The following is an 18,768-nucleotide window of genomic DNA, read 5'->3' on the forward strand; positions in this document are numbered from 1 at the left end:
TTCACAGTGTTGGTGGGTTAGGATAAATGCAACACAACACACACAGTTCACTTTGTTGACAGGTCAGGATAAATGCAGCACAACACACGTAATTCACAGTGTTGGTGGGTTAGGATAAATGCAACACAACACACACAGTTCACAGTATTGGCAGGTCAGGATAAATGCAGCACAACACACATAGTTCACAGTGTTGACAGGTCAGGATAAATGCAACACAACACATATAGTTAACAGTGTTGACAGGTCAGGATAAATGAAACACAACACATATAGTTCACTGTGTTGACAGGTCAGGATAAATGAAAAACACAACACATATAGTTCACAGTGTTGACAGGTCAGGATAAATGCAACACAACACATATAGTTCACAGTGTTGACAGGTCAGGATAAATGTAATACAACACATATAGTTCACAGTGTTGGTGGGTTAGGATAAATGCAACACAACACACACAGTTCACTTTGTTGACAGGTCAGGATAAATGCAGCACAACACACGTAATTCACAGTGTTGGTGGGTTAGGATAAATGCAACACAACACACACAGTTCACAGTATTGGCAGGTCAGGATAAATGCAGCACAACACACATAGTTCACAGTGTTGATGGGTCAGGATAAATGCAACACAACACACACAGTTCACAGTGTTGACAGGTCAGGATAAATGCAGCACAACACACATAATTCACAGTGTTGGTGGGTTAGGATAAATGCAACACAACACACACAGTTCACAGTATTGGCAGGTCAGGATAAATGCAGCACAACACACATAATTCACAGTGTTGGTGGGTCAGGATAAATGCAACACAACACACACAGTTCACAGTATTGGCAGGTCAGGATAAATGCAGTACAACACACATAATTCACAGTGTTGGTGGGTTAGGATAAATGCAACACAATGCATATAGTTCTTCATACATTACCATCATTATGTTGCTATCTTACCATCATTATGTTGCTATCTTACCATCATTATGTTGCTATCTTATACATCTTGAATATTCTTGTTTTTGTACATCTCTGAAGTAGAAAGATAAAATATATATTAAAGAAAAGTTGACATTTTAAATAATCACTACATTAGTAAAGTAAAATACTGGAAATTAATAATAGGTATTTACAAAAAAAATATATATTTTGCATAGACATAAGCAAGTATACGAAAGCATTATGAAATTCAAACTTGAAGAAACAGGTAATCCTCATAGAGTAATTCACCCTGACCAGTTTGATCTGAATATCTTAATAGCATCCAGTCAGGGCCACCTTGATATAATATGTTGGTAGTAACCAGTCAGGACCACCTTGATATAATATGTTGGTAGCAACCAGTCAGGACCACCTTGATGTAATATGTTGGTAGCAACCAGTCAGGGTCACCTTGATATAATACATTGGTAGCAACCAGTCAGGACCACCTTGATATAATATGTTGGTAGCAACCAGTCAGGACCACCTTGATATAATATGTTGGTAGCAACCAGTCAGGGTCACCTTGATATAATACATTGGTAGCTACGAGTCAGGACCACCTTGATATAATATGTTGGTAGCAACCAGTCAGGACAACCTTGATATAATATGTTGGTAGCAACCAGTCAGGGTCACCTTGATATAATACATTGGTAGCAACCAGTCAGGACCACCTTGATATAATATGTTGGTAGCAACCAGTCAGGGTCACCTTGATATAATACATTGGTAGCTACGAGTCAGGACCACCTTGATATAATATGTTGGTAGCAACCAGTCAGGACAACCTTGATATAATATGTTGGTAGCAACCAGTCAGGGTCACCTTGATATAATACATTGGTAGCTACGAGTCAGGACCACCTTGATATAATATGTTGGTAGCAACCAGTCAGGACAACCTTGATATAATATGTTGGTAGCAACCAGTCAGGACAACCTTGATATAATATGTTGGTAGCAATCAGTCAGGACAACCTTGATATAATATGTTGGTAGCAATCAGTCAGGGCCACCTTGATATAATATGTTGGTAGCAACCAGTCAGGACAACCTTGATATAATATGTTGGTAGCAACCAGTCAGGACCACCTTGATATAATATGTTGGTAGCAACCAGTCAGGACAACCTTGATATAATATGTTGGTAGCAATCAGTCAGGGCCACCTTGATATAATATGTTGACAGCAACCAGACAGGGCCATCTTGATATAATATTTGTAGCAACCAGTCAGGGCCATCTTGATATAATATGTTGGTAGCAACCAGTCAGGGCCACCTTGATGTAATATGTTGGTAGCAACCAGTCAGGGCCACCTGGATATTATATGTTGGTAGCAACCAGTCAGGGCCACCTGGATATAATATGTTGGTAGCAACCAGTCAGGGCGACCTTGATATAATATGTTGGTAGCAACCAGTGAGGGCCACCTGGATATAATATGTTGGTAGCAACCAGTCAGGGCCACCTTGATGTAATATGTTCGTAGCAACCAGTCAGGGCCACCTGGATATAATATGTTGGTAGCAACCAGTCAGGGCCACCTTGGTGTAACACGTTGGTAGCAACCAGTCAGGGCCACCTTGATGTAATATGTTGGTAGCAACCAGTCAGGGCCACCTTGATGTAATATGTTGGTAGCAACAAGTCAGGGCCACCTTGATGTAATATGTTGGTAGCAACCAGTCAGGGCCACCTGGATATAATATGTTGGTAGCAACCAGTCAGGGCCACCTTGATGTAATATGTTGGTAGCAACCAGTCAGGGCCACCTGGATATAATATGTTGGTGGCAACCAGTCAGGGCAACCTTGATGTAATATGTTGGTAGCAACCAGTCAGGGCCACCTGGATATTATATGTTGGTAGCAACCAGTCAGGGCATTGAACATTAAAATGGTATAAAATACCGACAGGTTGTTAGGTAAGACACATATGCAACAGTTAGGTATCTTTATTATGAAACGTTTCGCCTACACAGTAGGCTTCTTCAGTCAAGTACAGAAAAGTTGATAGAAGCAGAAGATACTTGAAGACGATGTAATCAGTCCATCACCCTTAAAGTTTTGAGGTGGTCAGTCCCTCAGTCTGGAGAAGAGCATTGTTCCATAGTATGAAACAATATGGAGAAGAAGTGACAGGATGGAGCTTTTTATAGCGCCAAGAGGTGAGACGTAGGCCACTAGGAGAGGTAAGAACTCAGATGTTGAGAGGTCAGGTCCCTCTCAAATCCAGCCCCTCTCACTAGTGGAAGTTGTCGAAGTTGATTGCAGGTCTGTACCAAGATACCCTTGTGTTGCAGTGTCTGACAGATTGAACATTAAAATGGTATAAAATACCGACAGGTTGTTAGGTAAGACACATATGCAACAGTTAGGTATCTTTATTATGAAACGTTTCGCCTACACAGTAGGCTTCTTCAGTCAAGTACAGAAAAGTTGATAGAAGCAGAAGATACTTGAAGACGATGTAATCAGTCCATCACCCTTAAAGTTTTGAGGTGGTCAGTCCCTCAGTCTGGAGAAGAGCATTGTTCCATAGTATGAAACAATATGGAGAAGAAGTGACAGGATGGAGCTTTTTTATAGCGCCAAGAGGTGAGACGTAGGCCACTAGGAGAGGTAAGAACTCAGATGTTGAGAGGTCAGGTCCCTCTCAAATCCAGCCCCTCTCACTAGTGGAAGTTGTCGAAGTTGATTGCAGGTCTGTACCAAGATACCCTTGTGTTGCAGTGTCTGACAGATTGAACATTAAAATGGTATAAAATACCGACAGGTTGTTAGGTAAGACACATATGCAACAGTTAGGTATCTTTATTATGAAACGTTTCGCCTACACAGTAGGCTTCTTCAGTCAAGTACAGAAAAGTTGATAGAAGCAGAAGATACTTGAAGACGATGTAATCAGTCCATCACCCTTAAAGTTTTGAGGTGGTCAGTCCCTCAGTCTGGAGAAGAGCATTGTTCCATAGTATGAAACAATATGGAGAAGAAGTGACAGGATGGAGCTTTTTATAGCGCCAAGAGGTGAGACGTAGGCCACTAGGAGAGGTAAGAACTCAGATGTTGAGAGGTCAGGTCCCTCTCAAATCCAGCCCCTCTCACTAGTGGAAGTTGTCGAAGTTGATTGCAGGTCTGTACCAAGATACCCTTGTGTTGCAGTGTCTGACAGATTGAACATTAAAATGGTATAAAATACCGACAGGTTGTTAGGTAAGACACATATGCAACAGTTAGGTATCTTTATTATGAAACGTTTCGCCTACACAGTAGGCTTCTTCAGTCAAGTACAGAAAAGTTGATAGAAGCAGAAGATACTTGAAGACGATGTAATCAGTCCATCACCCTTAAAGTTTTGAGGTGGTCAGTCCCTCAGTCTGGAGAAGAGCATTGTTCCATAGTATGAAACAATATGGAGAAGAAGTGACAGGATGGAGCTTTTTATAGCGCCAAGAGGTGAGACGTAGGCCACTAGGAGAGGTAAGAACTCAGATGTTGAGAGGTCAGGTCCCTCTCAAATCCAGCCCCTCTCACTAGTGGAAGTTGTCGAAGTTGATTGCAGATCTGTACCAAGATACCCTTGTGTTGCAGTGTCTGACAGATTGAACATTAAAATGGTATAAAATACCGACAGGTTGTTAGGTAAGACACATATGCAACAGTTAGGTATCTTTATTTTGCAGTGACAGATTGACATTATGCTATAACAATGTATAACCAATGTTCAATCTGTCAGGCCTTGTAAAGGTACGACAATCTGCAATCACTGACAACTCCCTAGCTGGCTGAGAGGCTATTCGTCAAATCTGTCTTCGTGCCTAGTTCACTCTGGCTAAAGTCCTCGCACTTCTTCCATATTGTTTCAAGCTAGAACAATGTCTCGATCGGAGGCACCAAGCTTTAAGGTGATGGACTGATAACGCTCGATCTTCTGCTTCTATCAACTTCTGTTGATAAGAGCTCTGTGAGGCGACTTTCACAATAAAGTCTAATGCATAGTTTACTACACCTGTCAGAATACATTAATGTCAATCTGTGACACTGCAACACAAGGCTTGTACAGATCGCAATCAGACTCGACACTTCCACTAGTGAGAGAGGACTGACTTCAACATCAGTTCACTCATGGCTATGTCACCCGGCAAAAGTCATGTCACTCTCAATGTCCATGAACTGCTGCATATGTGTCTTACCTAACAACCTGTCGGTATTTTATACCATTTTAATGTTCAATCTGTCAGACACTGCAACACAAGGGTATCTTGGTACAGATCTGCAATCAACTTCGACAACTTCCACTAGTGAGAGGGGCTGGATTTGAGAGGGACCTGACTTCTCAACATCTGAGTTCTTACCTCTCCTAGTGGCCTACGTCTCACCTCTTGGCGCTATAAAAAAGCTCCATCCTGTCACTTCTTCTCCATATTGTTTCATACTATGGAACAATGCTCTTCTCCAGACTGAGGGACTGACCACCTCAAAACTTTAAGGGTGATGGACTGATTACATCGTCTTCAAGTATCTTCTGCTTCTATCAACTTTTCTGTACTTGACTGAAGAAGCCTACTGTGTAGGCGAAACGTTTCACAATAAAGATACCTAACTGTTGCATATGTGTCTTACCTAACAACCTGTCGGTATTTTATACCATTTTAATGTTCAATCTGTCAGACACTGCAACACAAGGGTATCTTGGTACAGATCTGCAATCAACTTCGACAACTTCCACTAGTGAGAGGGGCTGGATTTGAGAGGGACCTGACTTCTCAACATCTGAGTTCTTACCTCTCCTAGTGGCCTACGTCTCACCTCTTGGCGCTATAAAAAAGCTCCATCCCGTCACTTCTTCTCCATATTGTTTCATACTATGGAACAATGCTCTTCTCCAGACTGAGGGACTGACCACCTCAAAACTTTAAGGGTGATGGACTGATTACATCGTCTTCAAGTATCTTCTGCTTCTATCAACTTTTCTGTACTTGACTGAAGAAGCCTACTGTGTAGGCGAAACGTTTCACAATAAAGATACCTAACTGTTGCATATGTGTCTTACCTAACAACCTGTCGGTATTTTATACCATTTTAATGTTCAATCTGTCAGACACTGCAACACAAGGGTATCTTGGTACAGATCTGCAATCAACTTCGACAACTTCCACTAGTGAGAGGGGCTGGATTTGAGAGGGACCTGACTTCTCAACATCTGAGTTCTTACCTCTCCTAGTGGCCTACGTCTCACCTCTTGGCGCTATAAAAAAGCTCCATCCCGTCACTTCTTCTCCATATTGTTTCATACTATGGAACAATGCTCTTCTCCAGACTGAGGGACTGACCACCTCAAAACTTTAAGGGTGATGGACTGATTACATCGTCTTCAAGTATCTTCTGCTTCTATCAACTTTTCTGTACTTGACTGAAGAAGCCTACTGTGTAGGCGAAACGTTTCACAATAAAGATACCTAACTGTTGCATATGTGTCTTACCTAACAACCTGTCGGTATTTTATACCATTTTAATGTTCAATCTGTCAGACACTGCAACACAAGGGTATCTTGGTACAGATCTGCAATCAACTTCGACAACTTCCACTAGTGAGAGGGGCTGGATTTGAGAGGGACCTGACTTCTCAACATCTGAGTTCTTACCTCTCCTAGTGGCCTACGTCTCACCTCTTGGCGCTATAAAAAAGCTCCATCCCGTCACTTCTTCTCCATATTGTTTCATACTATGGAACAATGCTCTTCTCCAGACTGAGGGACTGACCACCTCAAAACTTTAAGGGTGATGGACTGATTACATCGTCTTCAAGTATCTTCTGCTTCTATCAACTTTTCTGTACTTGACTGAAGAAGCCTACTGTGTAGGCGAAACGTTTCACAATAAAGATACCTAACTGTTGCATATGTGTCTTACCTAACAATAAATATTACTGAAATGCCACTTACCTTTATTGTGGAATTGTTCATGATTGATGAGATGGAAGAAGGGCAAAGGATGCAGGTGTTCTATTGTTTGGAAGGGGAAGCCCCTTCCATAAAGACTTCAGGAAACAAGTCCTTTTCTGGGGTTACCTCCCTTCTTTGTTTTTAATGCCACTAGGACCAGCTTGAGAGTCACTAGACCCCTGTTGCCCAAAATATATGTCCAGAAATCTGTTTCCCATGTCTCTTTAAGATTTCCATAAAATGGGCCACAATAGTGTCATTTTACAAGTTGCCAATACGGCTTGCATCAGCTGTGTCATGGTAATATTCACCTATAAATACTTGCAACTTTCTAAATATTATACACATTTCCTTAATCTTTGAAGAAGGCAACTTCCTCCATCTCTCTTCCTCCCTATGAAGGAAATGCTTGTGCTTTGGTCTTTTGCTGTTGCACATGAAGCTCTTGCAGCTCTGTAGTGGTTAGCTCTTCATCGTCGTCCTCCACCAGTGCTTCCACATTCACGCCACTAATGTTCAACCAAGTGAACTTCCTCAATGCCACAATAAATTCCACAACTGGCACGGGCTCCTTAGGGTCAGCCCCAAACCCTTCAAAATCCCTCTCTTGTACACATTGGGCCACAATTTTCTCCAAGCAGAGTTCAAAGTCCTGCAAGTCACTCGCTCCCAAAACATACCCATAAGGTTTATGCATCTGAGGATACTGAAGTGATCTTTCCAGAACTCTCTTAGGGTCAATTCAGTGTTTGAGGTCACTTCAAAGCACTTTTGAAACACTGATTTGGTGTACAGTTTTTTGAAATTTGAAATGACCTGCTGGTCCATTGGCTTTAGGAGAGAAGTGGTATTAAGAGGCAAAAACTTTACTTTTATGAAGCTCAACTCCCCCACAATTTGCTCTTGCAAGTCGTGAGGATGAGCAGGAGCATTGTCTATTACCAGGAGGCTCTTGAGTTCCAATTTATTTTCCAGGAGGTACTGTTTCACAGTTGGGCCAAACACATCATAGAACCAGCCAGTAAACATGTCTCCAGTGACCCATGCCTTAGTGTTTGCTCTCCACACCACACACAATTTAGTCTTGACGATATTGTTTTTATTGAACACTCTAGGAGTTTCAGAGTGATACACGAGTAAAGGCTTCACTTTGCAATCCCCACTAGTATTACTACACAACATTAGAGTTAGCCTGTCTTTCATAGGCTTGTGTCCTGGGAGTGCCTTTTCCTCCTGAGTAATGTAGGTCCTGTTCGTCAGTTTCTTCCAGAACAGGCCTGTTTCGTCACACTTAAACACTTGTTGGGGTTTTAATTTTTAAGCGTCCATGTACTCCTTAAAGTCCTGCACATATTTTTCAGCCACTTTTTTATCAGAACTGGCAGCCTCATCATGCCTTATAACACTGTCTATGCCACTACGATTCTTAAATTTCTCAAACCACCTTTTGCTGGCCTTAAATTCATCAGCTGCAGCAGAATTTGGAGGCATTTTCTTAATGAGATCGTCATGCAACTGCCTTGCCTTTTCACATATTATTGATTGAGAAATATTATCTCCTGGTAACTGTTTGTCGTTTATCCACACCAACAACAGTCTCTCCACACCTTTGAGTATTTGGGATCTCTGTTTTGCAAGCACACTTGCACCTTTTGCAACAACAGCTTCCTTGATTGCCTTTTTGTAGTGCAAGATAGTAGTGATGGTTGAATGGGGTTTGTTGTATATTTTTTCCAACTCCGAGATATGCACTCCACTCTCGTACTTTTCTCATATCTCCTTTTTTAATTCGATGGTTCAGCTCACCCTTTTTACCACAAGGTTGGCACTATAAGCTTTCTTTGGGCCCATGGTGGCTTATTTAGCAGTTACGAACACTAAAAACAATGGAATAATACAAAATATATTGCATGTATGCATGGAACCATCCTCAATGACTTGTAAACAATGACACATTGGCTGGTACACGGGGTGAGTGGCCGGGCCCGCTCAGGGCGCCGTGTGGACACGATTGGGACAAAAGCTCCTGACCGAGTTTTTAGATGTTATCCAAGCCAATTTTTTTAATGCTAAATTGAGGCGTTATCCGATTTTGGCATTATCTGATGCAGGTGTTAACTGAAGGTCCACTGTATGTTGGTAGCAACCAGTCAGATGCAACTTGATATAATATGTTGGTAGCAACCAGTCAGGGCTACCTTGATATAATATGTTGGTAGCAACCAGTCAGGGCCACCTTGATATAATATGTTGGTAGCAACCAGTCAGGGCCACCTTGATTTTATATTGTTGCCAGCACTCATTATCTTTTAATAATAATAAAAATATAATGCAGTGGACTCCCCCTGTTCGGCGTGAAATCCAACTTTCAGCAAGGTTTTTCAGCAAAATTTAGCTTCGCAGTTTGTGATTGGACTTTTGATTCGGCGACCGTCCGGTACACGTCCACCCATCACCGCACACATAAAGCCAGTCTCCTGCACTATTCACACTCAGTGTGCCACTGTTTACCAGGCTTGCCCATCACCCCACGGGTTCATACAATAAATTTCTTAATAATCCATTGTTTTTTGTACTTGCAACTGCTAAATAAGTCACCATGGGCCCAAGGAAAGCTAGTGCCAGCCATTTTGTAAAGAAAATGAGGAACACGATCGAATTCAAGAAGGAAATGATTAAAAAACATGTGAGTGGAGTGCGTGTTACAGAACTTGCCAGGATGTATGGCAAACCCCATTCAATCATCACTTCGATCATGTCGAAGGGAAAGGAAATAAAGTGTGCTGTTGTTGCAAAAGGGGTAGATATGCTGACAAAAGAAAGATCGCAAACCCTTGAAGAAGTAGAAAGGTTATTGTTGGTGTGGCTTTCCCAAAAACAGTTAGCAGGAGATAGTATTATGCAGTTGATAATATGTGAAAAGGCAAGGCAGTTGCTTGACGATCTCATAAAGAAAATGTCTGTAACGAGTGGTGATTTTTGTGATATTAAGGCTAGCAAAGGCTCGTTTGAGAGATTTAAGAAGCGTAGTGGCCTACAGTGTGGTAAGGCATGGTGAGGCTGCCAGTTCTGACAAAAAAGCGGCTGAGAGGCTTGTACAGGAGTTTAAGGAGTACATAGACACTGGAGAATTCAAACCCCAACAAGTTTTCAATTGTGACGAAACAGGCCTCTTTTGGAAGAAAATGCTGAAGAGGACCTACATCACGCACGAGGAAACGGCACCCCCAGGACACAAGCCTATGAAATACAGGATAACTCTCCTATTTGTAGTAATGCTTTTGGGGAATGCAAAGTGAAGCCTTTTCTGGTGTATCAGTCTGAAAATCCCAGAGTGTTCAAGAAAAACAGAGTTTCCAAGAGTAATTTGTTTGTGAAGTGGAAGGCTAACAGTAAGACATGGATCACAAGGAGAATTTTCCTTCACTGGTTTAATGAAGTGTTTGGCCCCAGTGTGAAGAAATACCTCCTGGAAAATAAATTGCCACTCAAGAGCCTTCTGGTAATGGACAATGCTCCTGCTCATCCTCAAGACATAGAAGAGCAAATAGTGAAGGAGTTTAGTTTCATCATGGTGAAGTTCTTGCCCCCTAATACAACTCCTCTCCTCCAGCTCATGGACCAACAGGTCATTTCAAGTTTCAAAAAACTGTACTCCAAAGCAGTGTTTCAAAAGTGCTTTGAAGTGACCTCACACACTGAATTGACCCTAAGAGAGTTCTGGAAAAATCAATTCAGTATCCTCAGTTGCATAAACCTTATAGGTAAGGCTTGGGAGGGAGTGACTTGCAGGATTTTGAATTCTGCTTGGAGAAAATTGAGGCCACAATGTGTACAATAGAGGGATTTTGAAGGGTTTGGGGCAGACCCTAAGGAGCCCATGCCAGTTGTGGAAAGTATTGTGTCACTGGGGAATTCCGTGGGGCTGGATGTGTGTTTCGAGGATGTGGAAGAGTTGGTGGAGGACCATGATGAAGAGTTAACCACTAAAGAGCTGCAAGAGCTTCATCTGCCATAGCAAGAGCCCACAACTCAAGAAACTGCTGCAGAGGAGGAGGAAGAGAGATGAAGAAAGGTGCCTTCTTCAAAGATTAAGGACATTTTTGCAAAGTTGACTGAAGTACAATTATTAATTGATGATCTTCACCTTGACAAAGCTGTTGCAGGCCGTGTTGGCAACATGTACAACGACAGTGTTGTGTCCCACTACAGACAAATCTTAAAGAAATGCCAGAAACAGAGCTCTCTGGACAGATATTTTGTGCGACAGGGGTCCAGTGACTCTCAAGTTATTCACAGTGTCATTAAAAAACAAACAAGTGAAGAAACCCCAGTAAGGACTTGGTAGAAGTCTTCAGTAAACGTAAGTGTAATGTTAATATGTTGTATTTTAATGTATGTGTATGTAGAACTTGTTTTCTCATCGTTTTCTGCATGTAAATCTTTATTTAGTGTGAAAAAATATTATTTTTAATATTTTTGGGTATCTGGAATGGATTAATTTCTTTTCCACTACTTCTTATAGCGAAAATGGTTTCACTATTCGGCAATTTCGTCATTCAGCAGACTCTATGGAATGGAATAATCACGAAATTCGGGGGGTCCACTATATAAATAAAATAATAATAATAATAATAACAATTATTATTATTATTATTATTATTACTATTATTTTATTATTATTATTATTATTATTATTATTATTATTATTATTATTATTATTACTATTATTATTATTATTATTATTTTATTATTATTATTATTATTATTATTATTATTATTATTATTATTATTATTATTATTATTATTATTTTATTATTATTATTATTATTATTATTATTATTATTATTATTATTATTATTATTATTATTATTATTTTATTATTATTATTATTATTATTATTATTATTATTATTATTATTATTATTATTATTTTATTATTATTATTATTATTATTATTATTATTATTATTATTATTATTATTTTATTATTATTATTATTATTATTATTATTATTATTATTATTTTATTATTATTATTATTATTATTATTATTATTATTATTATTATTATTATATAGTTCATATCAACAATGTACATAATTTAAAAAACTGGATGACATCTAATTCTGTAAAATATATGGAAAAACCCTCTTGTTATAGAGGGTATTTCATTGTATGTATAATTGTAGGAAGCAGTTGTGTGGTACTCTCTGCTGGGCAGACTAACAGCTGACAACTCAACAGTTGTGTGACACTTTCTGCTAGGCAGACTAACATCTGACAACTCAGCAGTTGTGTGACACTTTCTGCTAGGCAGACTAACATCTGACAACTCAGCAGTTGTGTGACACTTTCTGCTGGGCAGACTAACATCTGACAACTCAACAGTTGTGTGACACTTTCTGCTGGGCAGACTAACATCTGACAACTCAACAGTTGTGTGACACTTTCTGCTAGGCAGACTAACATCTGACAACTCAACAGTTGTGTGACACTTTCTGCTAGGCAGACTAACATCTGACAACTCAACAGTTGTGTGACACTTTATGCTAGGCAGACTAACATCTGACAACTCAGCAGTTGTGCAACACTCTCTGCTTAGCAGACTAACATCTGACAACTCAGCAGTTGTGCAACACTTTCTGCTGAACAGACTAACAGCTGACTACTCAGCAGTCGTGTGACTCTTTCTGCTGAGCAGACTAACAGCTGACTACTCAGCAGTTGTGTGACACTTTCTGCTGAGCAGACTAGCAGCTGACAACTGTGCAGTTGAGTGACACTTTCTGCTAGGCAGACTAACTTTTGACAATTCAGCAGATGTGTGACACTCTCTGCTGAGCAGACTAACATCTGACAACTGTGCAGTTGTGTAACACTTTCTGCTAGGCAGACTAACATCTGACAATTAAGCAGTTGTGTGACACTTTCTGCTGAGCAGACTAGCAGCTGACAACTCAGCAGTTGTGCAACACTTTCTGCTGGGCAGACTAACAACTGACAATACAGCAGTTGTGTGACACTCTCTGCTAGGCAGACTAACAACTGACAACTCGGCAGTTGTGTGACGCTTTCTGCTGGGAAGACTAACATCTGACAACTCAGCAGTTGTATGACACTCTGCTGGGCAGACTAACAACTAACAATTCAGCAGTTGTGGGACACTTTCTGCTAGGCAGACTAACATCTGACAACTCAGCAGTTGTTCTACACTTTCTGCTAGGCAGACTAACAACTGACAACTCAGCAGTTGTGCTACACTTTCTGCTAGGCAGACTAACATCTGACAACTCACACATAGTAAGAACAGTAAACGCTATTATCATGATGAAATTAACACAGTTTGTGCGACGATGGTGATTGGTTGACAAAATTACTTGCCTGGTATGTTCTGGGTATCTTTTTAAAAGCAGATTTATGTTCTCACAAACATTAGGAAGTTTAGATATTTGACTGTGTATTATATCAAGCGACTATTTTACTGGATTTGATTATCATTTGAAAATTTAGAAGTTAGTAACATGATTGGTTTGAGAGTTAAATGAACTGGTACACATTCTTTCTTCACTTTCATTTACATATTCTGTTGCAAATTTTGATAATTTTCTTGTGATTTGTGTGTAATAACTGATGGGGATAATAATATATATAAAGTAGTGTATGCGTGTAATGTTGGTGTGACTTTTGAAAGGTGATAGCTCGCAGGGGGAAATATATGTGTGTAATGATGGTGTGACTTTTGAAAGGTGATAGCTCGCAGGGGGAAATATATGTGTGTAATGATGGTGTGACTTTTGAAAGGTGATAGCTCGCAGGGGGAAATATATGTGTGTAATGATGGTGTGACTTTTGAAAGGTGATAGCTCGCAGGGGGAAATATATGTGTGTAATGATGGTGTGACTTTTGAAAGGTGATAGCTCGCAGGGGGAAATATATGTGTGTAATGATGGTGTGACTTTTGAAAGGTGATAGCTCGCAGGGGGAAATATATGTGTGTAATGTTGGTGTGACTTTTGAAAGGTGATAGCTCGCAGGGGGAAATATATGTGTGTAATGATGGTGTGACTTTTGAAAGGTGATAGCTTGCAGGGGGAAATATATGTGTGTAATGTTGGTGTGACTTTTGAAAGGTGATAGCTCGCAGGGGGAAATAATATATTCCCTAGAATTCCCTTATTTATTTTAATCACTTAATTATGTAAAATGTAATTATTGTAATGCTGGAAGCATTAATATCCTAATAAGTAAAATGTATCACATACCTGGAAATGTCATTGATTTTAAATAAATATATGTGTACAAGATAAACGTTTTTAATGAGCAAAAATGTTAGCACTGGAAGGAGACTAATTGATATGCTGGGAATGTTTATTGCTGTAATTGACATATTGGGGAATGTTTATTGAAGTAATTGATGTGTTGGGAAAAGTTCATTGAAGAATTTGATTTGTTGGAAAATGTTTATTGAAGTAATCGATGTGTTGGGGAAAGTTTATTGAAGTATTTGATTTGTTGGAAAATGTTTATTGAAGAAATTGATGTGTTGGGGAATGTTTATTGAAGTAATTGATGTGTTGGTGGATGTTTATTGAAGTAATTGATGTGTTGGGAATGTTTATTGAAGTAATTGATGTGTTGGGGAATGTTTATTGAAGTAATCGATGTGTTGGGGAATGTTTACTGAAGTAATCGATGTGTTGGGGAAAGTTTATTGAAGTATTTGATTTGTTGGAAAATGTTTATTGAAGAAATTGATGTGTTGGGGAATGTTTATTGAAGCAATTGATGTGTTGGGGAAAGTTTATTGAAGTATTTCATGTGTTGGGGAATGTTTATTGAAGTAATTGATGTGTTGGAGAATGTTTATTGAAGTAATTGATGTGTTGGGAATGTTTATTGAACTAATTGATGTGTTAGCTAATGTTTATTGAAGTAATTGATGTGTTAGGGAATGTTTATTGAAGTAATTGATGTGTTGGGGAATGTTTATTGAAGTAATTGATGTGTTTGGGAATGTTTAGTAAAGTAAATGATGTTTTGGGAATGTTTATTGAAGTAATTGACATGTTGGGAATGTTTATTGAATTGACGTGTTGGGAATGTTTTTAGAAGCAGTTGATGCAATGGGGAATGTTTATTGAAGTAATTGATGTGTAGGAGAATGTTTATTGAAGTAATCGTGGCTGATAGAAATATTAGCAGGAATGTATCACCCATGGAATAAATGGGTAAGTGTAATTTATTTTTCTAATTATGTGCTTAATCTATGTAAGTAGTATCTCAACTAAAATACTTATGTCAAGTTTTTAAAAAATATTCTATATACAGTCCACAAAAATAGCCAGTTTTACTGGCTTAAATTTTCATGATAAACATTTAGGAAACATATGTTGCTAATCCAGGGTCCTGATGTTAGTTAGCGAGGTGAGACAGTGGCCATTGAAGAAGGGACATTGTTGATGATCACATTGTTCTTACAGTCCCACATGTCTCTAAGATACATCAACATCAGAAACTTACTACATAGGCACCTCAGAGTATGAAAGCCCCACCATGCGAATTTTCCAGGATACAGTTATTCGGTCGATTTTTCACATCCAGATATGAAGGAAATTTCAGGGTGCGAAATTCCCCCTCATGGGAGGTTCCTCGGTGAGGGGCTCTTGATTTAGAGAATTGGATCTGTGCTCCAGTTCCCTAAATTAAGAATAATAATTATTATCAAAGAGTATCAAAGAGTGGTAGATATGTAACCTCCATCTGGCTACCCTACTCACCCATTATATACTAGGCATAAAGTGCCCTAGAGCAATAAAATGCATATACAGTACACTCATTACTTACCTTAAAATATTTGTAGTCTTAATGTAGAGTGAGAGGTGAGTAAACAAGATTAAATGAATAAACGAGAGAGAATGAGTGTAGTGCAGGTCTCCCTCCACATTCGCGAGTTCCACTTTCATGGGCTTCAAACATTCACGAATGCCCAGCCACCCAATCATATTTAAAATATTTCATTATGTATGTTAAGAACTGTGGCGATGGCAGAGTTTGTTTGGCGATAGGCTATCAGCTCTATGGCTTATTTATCTATCACAGTTCATCTAATAAGACATAATAAACACTATTAATAGCATAGAAACATGACATATACTCTAGAATAAATAAAATATGTCATTAAATATGTCACGAGTGTTGTTGTGTTGTTATTGGGTGTATAAAGGCCACTGAGAGCATAAGCCATACATAGTGATGGTGAAGCGGCAGCAGAGGTGGTAGAGGTGGCCATGTTGTCAGTCACCCTATAGAGCTCCAACAACCCTGGAGGAGTTAGGTTCGTGCTGTCCCTTTTCTATTGATTAATCACTTAACTTGCTACACAGTTAATGCTACACTTTATCGCTGGCTGGTGCTATAGCCTTTATCCACTCGTGCTGCTTTAGTGTCATAGATATCGTAAAATCACTGAATCACTGAAGAAGGCACTTTCTCCCCTCTCTCTTCCTACTCCACTTAGGTACTCTACTACGAGTGGTGTCTTGAATTCTATAGTCTTTCTCACCTTTACCATAGGGCTGGCATTAGTACAATATTTTACGATGTTTTCATGTGTTTTATGATTGTTCATGGTTCAATAGGTTAAGGAAGCAGTATTGTTAGCCTACGTTAATGCTATTATGATATTTCCCTACAATATATTTGTGCACCAGACATTTATGATTTTTCAACGCTCACGAGGTTCCTGATCTCCTAACCCTTGCCAATGTGGAGGGAGACCTGTAAGTTTGCGATTTTTGTAAACAAACAACTTGTTGTTGTTACCAGCCCAGACACAAATGGTTTTAGTTCACTCCGTCAAGCTGACTGGAAAAACATCTCGTGTTTATATTAATTTCTATGTTCATATGCTGCGTTGCATGTTTATTATATAATTTTGAAAAAAATATCATAGACTGATTAAGCAAAATATCTATATTAACATTTTAAATGACATTTAATGCACCTCAGAGTGATTTTCACTGTGTTATTATTATCATTATTAATACGGTGTCTTCAAGACTAATAACACTCTTAATGTGTATCTGCATGCCAGCACAGGTGCAAGATGTGGAGTTTAAAGCAGTTAGGTTCAGTGACAAAGTGTAGCATTAAGAATGTAGCGAATAAGTGATTAAGCAATAGAAAAGGGACAAAACAGTGATCATGTGGTTCTGTGCTTCGACTACATAGTTGAGCTCCAAGTAGAGAAAGTAGCAGGAATAGGATGGGAAAAACCAAACTACAAAAGAAGGAACTACTCAGGCATGAGGAACGTCCTTCAAGACATTCAGTGGGAGAGGGAACTGACAGGAAAACCAGTACAAGAAATGATGGACTATGTGGCAACAAAATGCAAGGAGGCAGAGGAGAGGTTTGTTCCCATGGGAAATAGAAATAATGGAAAGAACAGAGCGAGTCCTTGGTTCACCCAAAGGTGTAGGGAGGCAAAAACTAGGTGTACTAGAAAATGGAAAAGGTACAGAAGACAGAGAACTCAGGAAAATAAAGAGATTAGCCGAAGAGCCAGAAACGAATATGCACAGATAAGAAGGGAGGCTCAGCGACAATATGAAAATGACATAGCATCGAAAGTCAAGACTGACCCGAAGCTGTTGTACAGCCACATCAGGAGGAAAACAACAGTCAAGGACCAGGTAATCAGACTGAGGAAGGGTGATGGGGAATTCACAAGAAACGACCAAGAGGTATGTCAGGAGCTCAACACGAGATTTAAAGAAGTATTTACAGTGGAAACTAGTAGGACTCCAGGAAATCAGAACAGAGGGGTACACCAGCAAGTGCTGGATGAGGTACATATAACCAAGGAGGAGGTGAAGAAGCTGCTATGCGAACTTGACACCTCAAAGGCTGCGGAACCAGACAACATCTCTCCATGGGTCCTTAAAGAGGGAGCAGAGATATTGTGTCTGCCATTAACAAAGATCTTTAACACATCATTTGAAACTGGGCAACTCCCTGAGGTATGGAAGATGGCAAATGTAGTCCAAATTTTTAAAAAGGGAGACAGACATGAGGCACTAAACTATAGACCTGTAGCACCAACGTGTATAGTATGCAAGGTCATGGAGAAGGTCATCAGGGGGAGAGTGGTTGAGCACCTGGAAAGAAACAAGTGTATAATTGACAACTAGCACGGTTTCAGGGAAGGAAAATCCTGTGTCACAAACCTACTAGAGTATTATGACAAGGTGACAGAAGTAAGACAGGAGAGAGAGGGGTGGATCGACTGCATTTTTTTGGACTGCAAGAAGGCCTTCGACACAGTTCCTCACAAGAGGTTACTGCAAAAGTTAGAGGATCAGGCACAAATAACAGGAGAGGCACTGCAATGGATCAGAGAATACCTGACAGGAAGGCAACAACGAGTCATGGTATGTGACGAGGTGTCAGAGTGGGCACCTGTGAAAAGTGGGGTTCCACAGGGGTCAGTCCTAGGACCTGTGCTGTTCTTGGTATATGTGAACGACATAATGGAAGGGATAGTCTCAGAAGTGTCCTTGTTTGCAGATGATGTGAAGTTAATGAGAAGAATCAAATCGGATGAGGATCAGGCAGGACTACAAAGTGACCTGGACAGGCTACAAGCCTGGTCCAGCAACTTTCTCCAAGTGCAAAGTCATGAAGATTGGGGAAGGGCAAAGAAGACTGCAGACACAATATAGTTTAGATGGCCAAAGACTGCAAACCTCACTCAAGGAAAAAGATCTGGGGGTGAGTATAACACTGAGCATATCTCCTGAGGTGCACATCAATCAGATAACTGCTGCAGCATACG

At 39.8% G+C, this 18,768-nt stretch overlaps 1 protein-coding gene across 1 annotated transcript in view; it reads right to left on the reverse strand.

Moving 5' to 3' along the window:
* Window positions 1-18,768, reverse strand: part of LOC138855365 (phosphatidylinositol phosphatase PTPRQ-like) — a 122,639-nt gene that overhangs the window by 27,405 nt on the left and 76,466 nt on the right. The window contains exon 6 of the mRNA XM_070104418.1: window positions 982-1,034. Within this exon, the coding sequence (XP_069960519.1) occupies window positions 1,000-1,034 (35 nt within the window). The 3' untranslated portion in view covers window positions 982-999. The remainder of the gene's footprint in view (window positions 1-981; window positions 1,035-18,768) is intronic.

Source organism: Cherax quadricarinatus, chromosome 91 (assembly GCF_038502225.1).
Source record: "Cherax quadricarinatus isolate ZL_2023a chromosome 91, ASM3850222v1, whole genome shotgun sequence".
NCBI lineage: Eukaryota > Metazoa > Arthropoda > Malacostraca > Decapoda > Parastacidae > Cherax > Cherax quadricarinatus.